Source organism: Leptosomus discolor, chromosome 4 (genome assembly GCF_034619465.1).
Source record: "Leptosomus discolor isolate bLepDis1 chromosome 4, bLepDis1.hap2, whole genome shotgun sequence".
NCBI classification, from domain to species: Eukaryota; Metazoa; Chordata; class Aves; order Leptosomiformes; family Leptosomidae; genus Leptosomus; species Leptosomus discolor.
In genome coordinates this window covers 17,893,282-17,905,662 of record NC_141394.1, presented here as the reverse complement: position 1 = coordinate 17,905,662, position 12,381 = coordinate 17,893,282, and the positions used below count along the sequence as shown (strand labels likewise).

At 39.4% G+C, this 12,381-nt stretch overlaps 1 protein-coding gene across 2 annotated transcripts in view; it reads right to left on the bottom strand.

Annotated features, from left to right (window-relative positions):
• ANAPC10 (anaphase promoting complex subunit 10) overlaps positions 1–11,976 on the bottom strand; it is a 41,758-nt gene extending 29,782 nt beyond the window's left edge. The window contains exons 1-4 of one of the 2 annotated variants that reach the window (XM_086464215.1): positions 11,860–11,976; positions 5,428–5,544; positions 3,950–4,040; positions 3,054–3,174 (exon numbers count right to left, since the gene is read on the bottom strand). In XM_086464215.1, the coding sequence (XP_086320341.1) occupies positions 3,054–3,174; positions 3,950–4,040; positions 5,428–5,542 (327 nt within the window). In that variant the 5' untranslated portion in view covers positions 5,543–5,544; positions 11,860–11,976. The remainder of the gene's footprint in view (positions 1–3,053; positions 3,175–3,949; positions 4,041–5,427; positions 5,545–11,859) is intronic. The other variant, XM_086464214.1, reaches the window with a different exon arrangement.
• Positions 11,977–12,381: the final 405 nt, after the last annotated feature.

Here is a 12,381-nt window from a genome sequence, read left to right as displayed (position 1 = left end):
GGATGCTGTTCCACAAACGCCTTTATAGACTATCTTGTCCATCCAGACTGTTTGCACCATTATGTGGGAGAACTCTGAGACTGGAAATGACAAAATATTTGCTCTCCAAGCTTGACAGCTGTGATAAAAAGGCACTTAAGTCAGAGAAGGTGGTTTACTGCACACATCTTAACTGTAGTTCCTCCAGCTGAGCAAGGGAATAATACCGCCAGATTATGACAGCTGTTCTCACCCATACAATGGGGTGCAAATAACTTGTTTCTCAGAGGTGGGGAAAAAACCCAAAACCTTTTATTCAGAAAATAATTTCATCTTAGGTTCCAAAAAGGACATACTAGACCACAAACTAAAGCTAATCTTATATTTGTGATAAAACCTAGACTAACAGCACATTGCATTGTTTTAAAAATTAGACCATTAGGCAGAAAACACATGGAGGCATCACAGGACTTCCATTAGACACTATGAGCTGGGCAAGCATCCACGGAAAAGTATAAAATGATTTAGCTGGATTTTCCACCCAGTTAATCAGTCCTGAAGCCAACGGATTCATTGTATAATTAAGCAGATTTCTCTAAAGAGCTCATAACAGTTCACACTGCTTTAATAACCTGCCTGTGTGTCAGAGAAGCTAAAGAAAAAGTTTCATGTCTGAAGGAAATTTTAAGAAACTCATTCTGAGTATCAAGCAGTTTAGGAAATATGAAAATTGATAGCAACATTTAACATTTGTGTCGACAAAGTTAGTCACTAGTATTTTACAGCATCAAAGTATTGTAGCTCATTAGTAAGCAGCTTGGCCATATTTTCACATCAGTTTTGAAGTAAAAAAGCATATGAGCATGTGGTATGCATAAGAATCACTGCTCTCATGCAACATATTACAGTCGTTAATATACTGTAAAAAATATTAGGAACTTGTTTCATTTGGAAGTGCCTTTTTTAACTAAATACATTATGTATAGAATCCTCTATTTAACAAGAAAAAAGCTAAAGAAATACTGCCTGAGAAACTGCAGAAGACTAATATGCTTATTATACATTTTATTGTTTCTATAGAACTTTAACAACACACATACCCTCAAAAGTGGAAGTTTACCACTGTACAAGAAACTTCAGTTATTACAGTTATATGTATAACGCTGTACTAAACATTATTATAAAAGGATAATCATTCAGTTATTGGAGGAGTAGACAAGCACAAAACCAAACTGGTAATTAAGGACAACAATGACATCTAGCGGACACTGGGAACACAGACCCATAGCCCAACACAAGAAAAGATCCAGCTGCTGTTACTGCTATACAATGTGCAACTCCCAAATTGCTACGATGCAATTAAGAAGATTAAAAGACAGAATTTGCAGTTGATGAAAGTCAAAGTATTGTGGTGATTCATTTCTTTCAAAAGAATATTTAATTAAAAAAAAGTCAAGACCCTTCCATTTAAGATTTAGGATAAAAGTATAAGCCAAAACTTGAGAGAACATCACAAATCATTGAAAGGAGATAGATACATAGCGCCAACAGAGGCAGACATGTTTACTACACTTTCTATTCCCACCACACCTACAGCCTTCTACTCAAGTTGCTCTTGTTGGGACTTCAAACACTGAAAAACAAACTGAAAACACTAAAAATCCCAGCAGTAAAAATTGAAGCCACTATTTAGGACACCCCTTTTCTCAACATTTCAATCCTCCTGTTACTGTAACACCTGTCATAAGGGAGGGAAGTTAAACCCTCCCAATATATCAACCAGTAGCCACTGAGCTCCCAAGAGGAATCTGAAACATGAGACTACTGTAATTCAAAATTAGCAGATACCTGCTCACGAGTAACCCGATTAGTTTACAAGATGGACTTCTACAGAGATCATGGATATTTTAGATCTGCTTTTACTATTGACCAAAAGGCTAGCAAAACTAAGCAGTCAAAGCAAGTCAAATCTGATGTCAGTCACTCCAAAGAAACTTTTTCTGGCTAGGAGTGTAGCCATGAAGAAAAAAGTGAGTTTTAACTACGACACTTCTGTAAATAAAAACATTAATAAAACACTAAAATCTGTCCCATTTGAAGCCTTAAGCATCAAATGTCATATCTACAGAGGTGGAAACTGGATTTTGCATCATATTGTTACAACAAAAAACTGCTTCCAGAATTTCTACATCTCAGCGACTGTCCAGTATAGAAAAAAGCATTGCAAAAAGATTAGAAACTATACTCAAAAGCAAAACATCATTTATGAACACATCTGACTAATTTACATTAGATTTCCAATTTAAATTGGTATCTTGTTTCCTTTGCATATGATTTTGGAAAAGTTAGTGTTGCAATTCCGCTAGCTCTCACCATTGGTAGTGGCTAGAGCCAGCTATTAGCAAATGTGTAACAGATCTCACGTACGTGAAGATTCTCCAACCAATAGCATACAAAGAAACCTGTACGTAACTGATTATCAGCCCTTGTGTCCCAATTTTATTTAGCCAAAGTCTCAAAGTGAGCTTTGAATCAAATGCTGCTAGTTAGTAAGTGTACATGCAGCCTCCCAAAAATGAAATCCAGACTTCAGAGATATTTATATGCCATGCACAGCCATAACTAAAACCTGTAGTTTTAAATTCTGCTTCCTAGTGAGACTCAATAGCAGAGCAAAAAAAAGAAGCATGAATTCAAGTTAAGTCTAAAAATGCAAGCATTTAAAAGCTGTCTCTTTTGATGTATGCAATGCATACGGTTTGCAGATATTTTAAAGATCAAAGTTTAACCAATTCTAAACAGCCCTCTTCTGGAAAACCCCATTCTTTATTACATTACAGGATCCATATATCAAGTCTTATAACCATGTTGGTAGTAGAGCCTGATAAAAAACAGAAACCAGCCTAGTAAGTTTACAAGATAAAAACTAAAAGCAAACATCAAAATAAACCCAGCCATTTTCTCCCTCCAAGCACAATGACATATTTTTACCTCCAGAAACAATGCTACTACATCAGATATCCTAATGAGAGGGGGACAATTTTAAGACAGAAAGCAAAGCATTATTGACCTACCCGGATTTCCTGGAGGTTATGAAAATTATTTCCTACTCTGACAGAGATTTTGCTTGGAGTGTAACTTTCATCAGATTTGTAGTCTGCATAAATACATAACGTCTTCACTGTTGTTTTTCTTCTGCAAGAAGCAACAAAAGCTATGTAAGCTTCATGAAGAAAAATGTTCAGGATGAGTTTATTGCTAGTTTGTAATAATTAAGGATTCACATGTTCTAAAACTTAGCACAAGCATGTCTACTCATTTATAAGAACCCCGCTGTTAAAGCAGATAGCTGTTTCTGCACTCTAAGTGATGTACACAGAGTTGATTTTCATTGTTCTCCTTTGCCTGCCTTCGGAAGTGTCAGTATACCAAGAAATACACAAAAGGCCAAGATGCCAAAGCAGCACTTGTATGTAATGAAGCAGGTGTTTAACTTATCAAAGATGGGCTCTATTACTACACCAAAGAGGTCTCCAGAGAGCAAATAAAAAAGGTGACAAACTTCTAACTTCATGTTAAGAGTTTGGTTAAGCAAAAAGTACTAAAGGCATCCTACACAAAATAGACTAGGAAAAGGTTTCTCAAACCATCAGTTGTTAAGTTATACAGGACTACTTTAAAAACAGTCATCTATCTTTCAAATTACACTCAAAGACAGAAAGTCAGCACAAAAATGTCACCTTAGGTAGGCAAATGTGAAACTGTTACAAGTGACATACTATTAAACATTCATTTTTCTTGCTTATTCGAAAAATCTCATTTTCATAAGTGCCATCTAAATGGCTTCTTACCAGCTGGGTAACAGGATTAACCTAGTAGTCCTCACACTTCCAAAATTCCTATCCTGGTGAACAGTAATCAATGCAGTTATACAAAACACCCTAACCCATATAGAGTAACTTTTTAATACCTAAATTGGATGTTCACCAAATGAGGCTGTGATCCATCTGATTGCCAGTAAGTTTCTAGATTATCATCTCGTAACTGATCCACTCCAAATCCTAAGAAAAAGAAAACGCAATAATCTTGAATATCCCATTTCTGTGATGCAGACATCACAGATATAACTCTTCTTCAGCTGTTACAAACTAAAGTATGTATCCTGAGTTACAACATATAAGGAAATATTTCTAGATATCCAAGTTGCACCCATGCTTTTGTGACACAGAACCAAAACAGGGGAATCTGTCAGAGCTCAGTACTTGAGTGTCTTTACATTCTTATCTGGATGTTCCTATCAATATGTCCTGGAATTTCAAAAGGTTAAGTATTCATACTAATCACAAGAACAATACTTAATGGTTAGGCTTTTCCACCTGTTCTATAATCTAACTGCTGAACCACAGGAAAATGATTAGCAGAGACCCTTCATTTATTATAAAATTTTAGCCAAATACAACATTTTCTTTTCAAGTAGTCTCCTGAAATATTTTTACTTCAAATTAGTAGCTAGAACAAGCAACAGATGCCAAAAAACAGTACTCCTGAGTTACTGCTGACACATTTAAAGAAACAACTCCAAATCTTTATTTTTCCATTCACTCATTATCTGTCCTTTTACTAATCACTTCCTTTTGATTGCCCACACCAGCTGCAGTTTTAATTCAGCAATTGAAGTTTAATCTGCAATACAAAAAGTCATCTTTGCTCTGCTTGAAGCAACTAAATCCTTTGATATTCTTCTCCAAGTAAGGTAGCAGGATATCAAACTGAAGGCATTCAGCCTGAGCACAATATTGTGAAATAAGGGATCATTTGCTCTAAGCTGCAAAAAGATAGTAGATCAATTCCCAACAGATATTTCCAAAACAGCGACTCAACCACCTCAAGTGGAAAGAATACAGATTCAGGTATTTTGAGCAGGTATAAGCTACCATTAACTGCACCTCAAGACCATTTACAATAGTTTCATTTTTACTTGCATGATTTTAGGGAGCTACACTATAATAGCCAAATCCACACAAAGTTGGACAGAACATTTAGGTTGCCCCACTGCACAGTTTTTTCCAAGTTAAAAATCAAAGATACCCAGGCAAAATGCCAAAGCATAGAAACAATTACACACTGCTGGGTGTGTTTAAGCTCACAGAGTTTAGTTTGTTCACTGTGCAAGTAAAAAAACAATTTAGTATAAAATCAGTAAAAGATCCATTTTGTTAATATGAGATACTGCCTCACTGTAGGATTTCTGATGTAGTTAGAACTTTCATATTGCATCAAATACAAAGACGACCAAAATTACTTGCAGTGGCTACCCATACAGCTTACACTACAGGAGTTTTACTGCTACACTCTGTACATATCTAGTCTTATCAAAACATAAACCATTATATATTCTAAAAAGAAAACTGTACATTCAGCTTTTTATACCACCTGTTGCGATTTTACCTGGCTTACAGGATGAAAGAGACCAAACTGCTTGTGAGCCTATTTCTCTAACAGTACCAGTCCTCTCTAACTGCTTTGGATCAGCACCAGGTGGTGTCTTGTTTGGGGTAGTCATTTCTAGTAAAAAAAACAAGTGAGTTAGTAAATACATTTTTAGCTTGATGGGAAAATTAAAGGGTTGTGATTGTTCATATAGATACTTTAATTCTTTGGCCTCACACTTGCGTAACAGTCTACAGAATACATGGTTTGTACATATCCATATATACATACATGTGTACAGTTCTGCATGTCTGTAGAAACTTCTTTTTATATACAATACATGTATTTTACCTATCTTTAAATAGGAGGTTCCACACACATTTAATTTTTGTGGCCTTAAAAAATGCAATACATACTGGGAACATTCATAAGACATTTCACTTGAATCATCCTAATTCACACATACAGAGTTAGTCAGGGTTTCAGGATTTGGGGTTTTTTTTACAGTTTTGTTTAAGAAATTAACACAGACCCTGTTGATTTGAAGGCTAGCAATACAACCTTGTTTCCCCTCCACATACACTTAAGGAGTTTTCTTAATCCACAAGTTCAGAAGCCTATTCAGAAGCTAGAGCAAGCCTGTCCTCCTGGAGATACTTCCCCTTAAAAACAGTAAATTAAATCATATAGTCTCTAATTTGGCAATTTTGGTTATTGCCACATTTACCCCTGGACCATTTCCTTAACTTCACCTGGAATCACTAACCTGTGACTTGCACCGCTCAAGTAACCACAGTCTCAACACCAAGACAGTACTGCCATACATACTACAACATAATCATGTTCGGCTTCATACAGTACAGAGCACCCTACAACTTCCTGGAAAGTAGCTTACAAGACTTTTCACACACACACAAAAAGGATTCCAAAGACAAGTTCCATGCAAGGAACTACATTAAAGCTTAAAATTAAGAGTAAAGCACTCAGAAGTCAGGGAATTAAGATCTGACTTCTAATCCCATGCATGACCATCACATTATGCTCTGCTAATCTCAGAAACAGTCTTACACTACCTTGCCTAATTAGCAAAGTACCCACAGCATCCAGACCTTACCCACTACAGAAGTGATACAAGGCAGAGACAATATTTTCTATGCAAGAATAACGCTGCAGCTAAAAATTCTGTCAGACACAGGAAACCCGAATTCTGTAGTGGACATTGCTTGCTGCACCAAACACTTTCTATCAGCCCTTGGCTTTTTTCTTCCATTTTGCAAACACAGACTTGAGACAAACTTCCAGGGTGTTTTGCTCCTTTCTCATATACAAGAATGCAGTCCTGACTATCATAAAAAAACCTGAATAATTACATGTGTAGTAAAACCTAAGTACTGACAACAGCAAGTGTCACAAAAGGCCACAAACAGAAAGCCTTGCTCAAACACCATCTTTTAGAAAAGTGAGCTGAACTCTACACAGCTAATCCTACAGATCTCACATATATATTAATATAAATCATAGATACACTAATCCTAATGCCATCCAATTAAAAAAATCCTCATGCAACAAGATGTTTTAAAATCCTTGACCATGAAGAAAAGTTTTGTTCAAAAAAATATCAAGTTACTAAAAAAAAAGGAGGCAATCCACTTAGCCATTCCTCTAACAAGACACCTGCACATAAATCTTCCCTAGTCCCTGTATTTAAATATTGCAGTATCTGTTTTGAAACTTTTACCAGGTATTTACAACAGGCTGCTTCAAATGTAGCTGATCTCTATTGAACTGGCTGCACCATAAACCTGTGTATCTGTAGCATAGACTATAGACTCGAATAGGAAATAACTTACTCCAGTTGCGACTTAATACAACGTTAAATGTTATCAATAGCAACTTCAATAAAAGCGTCACAAGTATTCTAATCTTACAAGAACTTAAAACAGTCTTAGAAAAAGTTACAACACACTTAGCTCATAGCTACCTGAAAACCAAACATTTTTCACAGAATGGTTTGGACTGGTGGAAGGGACCTCCAAAAATCAAGTCTAACCCCCATCCTACACCAAAATTCATGTTATGTTTATTAAGCATTGGGAAGATTATTTTCTGCGACTGATGAATTTTAAGGCTCAAGTCACCTACTAGTCCAAACTCTGTGCTATTTGGTTACTTTTGTGACAATGGACCAACTAAGAGAGGTTGAGCTGCATTCATTTCAACTCTCAGATTCATACAGAAACCAATAATGCCGTTCTTCCCACCCCTAAATAGAAATATACATAGAAAATTCAGCTTCACAGAGTAAAGCCAAATCATTCATTTGATACAAAACATCTCTAACATCATCACCATCAAGTCTTCACACTCCTTTATTATTTTGACTTAAACAGAAAATTAACAAAAAATTCCAAACCTCATCATCACATCTTCACTCCTAGAAATAGCCAACATCAGACTAATGAAAAACCCAACCTCAAGACATAAGGAGCATGCAAATATCCCACCAAAACAAGGTAAATCATAGAAATGACATTGTAGACTCACGTGTAACCAACTTTGATATAATCTGATTTTTAGAAAAACTGCTAGAATTTTAATGTATGCAGAATCCCTTAAGATGACTATGTCAAGATTTCTTTTAAGCTGCAGCACACACACAGGGACGTTCTAAATAACTGAATGCTGCTAAGGTTTGTATTGCCTTGGTTCACATACATTTTGGGGGTCTGAAATATACAGCAAAACACCATCCAAGTTCCCTCCTGTCTTAAACAGAGCTTGTTTCCTTCTATCTAACAGGCAAAGCTACTCAGGATCCAGATTTCAACTCCAAACTACTGCTAGCAAATAAGTCAGCCATGAATTGTGCATTAGTCATGTGAAAGACTGAAAATCTTTGAACTAATCCAGTCAGTTTTTCATGACAGAACTTCCGTTTAACCAGCTTAGCAACACACATCGTGGATAGCTCTGCTGAAGCTTCCCAACCCTCTATGGATTTCAAAAGCAGAAAGTTGATATAACTACTAAGGAAAACCAATACAGCAATAGGCCAGCTCACTCAAGTAACACTTTTGGACATTTTACTAGCAGAAGTAAAAATATCTAATTTTGGACAAAACACAAATACTTAACACGAAAAATAATTGAAGACATCAAATACAATAAAAAAAATTAGCCCAAGAAGATAATAGAATGATAACTGGGTTTTATTTTTTTTCAGGCTGTGTAAAAACAAGTAACCTGGATAGAAGCCCTTCTCCTGGACATGTGCTGAAAAACAGCAAGCCACACTGCATCTATAGAAGCACTGACTGGAAACATCTCCAGCTTTCCAGTCCAGTTATTTCAAGAGATCATTTATAGGCTGCTGTTTCCTTATGAACAACATTACTATATTAATGACACAATCAACATCACACTTTCACTTTGCCACTTCACACTATATGGCATGCACATCCTTTGACTAAGACAAGGCAGCAGCAAAGCTCCCTCCCCCACCCCCACCCCCCTTGAACTCTTTATTGCTCAGCGTGTTACTTAGAGAGATGTTTGCTCTTTTCCAGAGAACATCCCTGTGAAGCAGCAGCCATGAAAGATGTTTTAGCAAATGTACAGTTTATAAACAGAGTGAAATGGATTTAAATGCTTCCACAGCCTTTCACAGTCAACACAGACAGGTCACTCCCTGTATGCCAGTGGAAGAGGCTTTCAAAAGGTGTGTGCCTGAAAGCAAACCCTTCCCTGAGCACACACATAATCTTTCACAACACATTGAAGCAGAAATGGAGGAGGATACCTCGTGGTCCTTTCCTACCAAAGCTTCATAAAAATCCAGGTTCAAGGAAACTTTTGCAGATTCAAAAGCAGTTTTCTCCAACTAAAGTTTCCAATTCCACCGTGTTAGTACACACAGAACTGTTTAAATGCACACCTGCAAGGATCTTTGAGACACCAGACTGTCCTCAACAGATGTCTGTCCAGCCATTTACTTCTCCAGGAAAAGAGAATCCACAATCTTTCTGGACAGCCAGCTTCAGTGTTTTGTCAACCGAAAAGCCAAACGTTTTGATTTAACACCCAACACAAGTATTACCTTCCAAAAACAAGCATGATTTCTTTTCTTGCTCTACAGAGAGCACAAAGACTAATTAATCACTAGCCTTTATGTAGCAACAGTTTTATAGATGAGGGCACTCATCAAATTTGCTCCTCTTTTGTTTCTTTTCTAGTGTGCCTATACCTTTCAGGTTCCCCTCACAAACCAAGTTTTATAAATCTAATATTCTCACGGTCTCAAGACCTACCTACCACGGTTAAGAAAACAGCCCTACCATTTTAGCTAAGGCACTTAATCAACAGAGCAGTGCAATCACTTTCCTTGTCGTTATATTTAATCACATCTGCTAGTATGGCAAAACAACATTTGTCTAGTTAAAAGGACACCATACCACAGATTAATATGTAATTTACTACGCACTACAGTGCTCAAATGCTTTTTTGGGATACTGTTTACTGTTCAGCCATACTCCTTCCACTAATTATGCCTCTGATTTTTCCTCCTTCAGTTCTTGCTAACTGAGCTAATTACACTGATACCCAGTCTGCTATCAGTCTTCTCAAGGTCATTTTGACCCTGAGCTGTACAACACTTGCAGTCCTCCCAACCTGCGAACTTATCTATTTTGTTTCCACCATTACAGAAAATGATGAAAATACATTCAAAGCAGAACTTGCCAGGAGGACACTTTGTGACACCCCTGTTTAAGAGTGAGTTATTTACAAGTAAGCTTCAAAAGCTATTTTTCAGCCAGCCACACAAGACCCCACAAAAACTACTTTTAGGCCACATTTCAGTCACTTGTTTTTAACACCAACCCAGACAATGGCAGAAACCCCGTAACACTCAAGACAAACCCCTTCTATTCCTTCCTCATTAACTGCATTGGCTACTGTAAAAAGTTTGATCCAGTCTGTTCTTAACAAACCAAACAAGTCCATTTTCTGTTTGCACATTGGTTTCAATTGTTTTCTACTTACTGACAAATTCTCCTCCCAAACCCCTCCTCAGAACCTTTCAGAAGATCAAAGCTCAGCTAGCTTTGCTTCCTTTTTTAAACTTTTGTTCTGATTGCATTCCCATCATATTTTATTCAGTTTTAGCAAGAATCTGACTAAAACTTTTCCAGCAAAACTGAACAAAGGCTGCATTTTCACAGCATCCATGATTTATAAGTCTTTTTCCAGTTGTTCTTAACAGAAGGGGATTTCATACCCAGACTCCCCGATTTTCATACTTGCACTAGCCATTTTACCTCATGAGCTCTTTTCCCTGCTCTCGTTTTCTTTGGATGACCCTTGATGGTTTAAGGCTTTTAAAGATCTCAAGGTGCATCTAGAAATTAGTCCTTTACTATGCTTCCTATTTTTTTATTCAGACAGAAGGTTATACAGTAGCATTGAACATTTAAAATACTAATGTTTAATTAATATTTAATGAGAGTAACTGTTCAGTAGCAACCCATTTCAACAACTAGCTTACCTGTACATTTGATCTCTCAGATTATTCTTTCAAAAGAATTTTAAACACTTATTCTTTTCACTCTGCCTTCAGTATATTGCTTTAAACCTACTAGTGAAAATTACTTAAGTCTTTCATTGTCACAAATATATTTCAGTAAAAATAAGGTAATTAGAGCAACCACACAAGAGAATTTCATTAGCAATTTTTATACACGAATACCTAATCAATATAAATAAATAAATTTTTAAAAATTATTTTTCTACAAGCCCAGACTTCCAAAGCTACCCAGTAAGGATACAAGCTGTTCCTTACAAGGGCCTATATTAAGCAAAAGCACTCTTTAAAAAAAACACAGCAACCAGAGGATGAAGTCAGTTTGACAAGTCAAGCTGCATTCACTCAGGCTTCTTGGTAGCCCTCCCTCCCGCGACTTCTTCTTAGGCCTTTTAATTACAGTTTTAAGTATAATGACTTAGTTTTACAACATTGTATTACGGCCGCGTGTCCCCCAGGCCTACAAAACACTCCATTATCGGAAGCAGCTCAGCAACACCTACTCACGAAACACCTCGGCCGTGCTCAAACACCAGCTCATGTTCCCCTCTCCCAGCGGGGGGGGGGGGGCAACGCAAACGTACAAGCACGCCCTGAGAGAGGAACCCGCCGGAGGTACCCGGTGAAGCACCCCCCGGCCCCTCGCCCCGAGCTGGCGGGCGCTCCAAACGCTAACGAGCACACCGCATCACCAGCGGGGCTCCTACCCGGCCACAGCTCCCGCGGCTGCCCTGACACCTGGAGCCGAAACGCTGGAGAAGCCGCCCTGTCCCCCAGTCCCCGTCCCCATCCCCGGCTACGCTCCGCTACGCTCCTCCTCCTCCCCCCCCCCCCCCTCAGCCCCCCGGGTCGGTACGGAGCAGCGTCCCCACCTGATCCTCGGAGCTGCTGAAGCGGGTGAGAGGGGGAAGGGGGCGAGGCCGCGGCGGAGGAGCAGCAGGGGCGACGCCACACGGATCCCCTCAGGGTGGGCAAAGGGGCGGCAGGAACAGCCGCCCGCCAAGAGAGCTGCCGCGCCGCGCACGCGCAGAGGCCCGCGCGAGCTCAGTTTAAAAGAGAACGGCGCGGAGCGGGGGGACGGGACGAGGCGGAGCCCGCCCGCAGGTACCCGCGCGCACGCCGTGGGGAGAGGCGGAGCTCGGCGCGCGCTGGGGGCTCAGGGCGGGGCTTGTCGCCCCGGGGTCTCCCCTCAGTGCCGAGCCGGTGCGGGCCGTAACGGCCCGGCGCCCCCTCACAGAGCGCCCCGGGGCGACGGAGGGAAGCCGGGACCGGCGTCACCCGCTGATGCCGTCACCAGCGCGCGGACTGACACCGCCTCGGCTGTTCTGCGCCCCGCCCCTCCCCCCCGCCCCGCCCCTCCCCGTGGCGGGAGGCGCCGCTCTCTCTCTGAACGG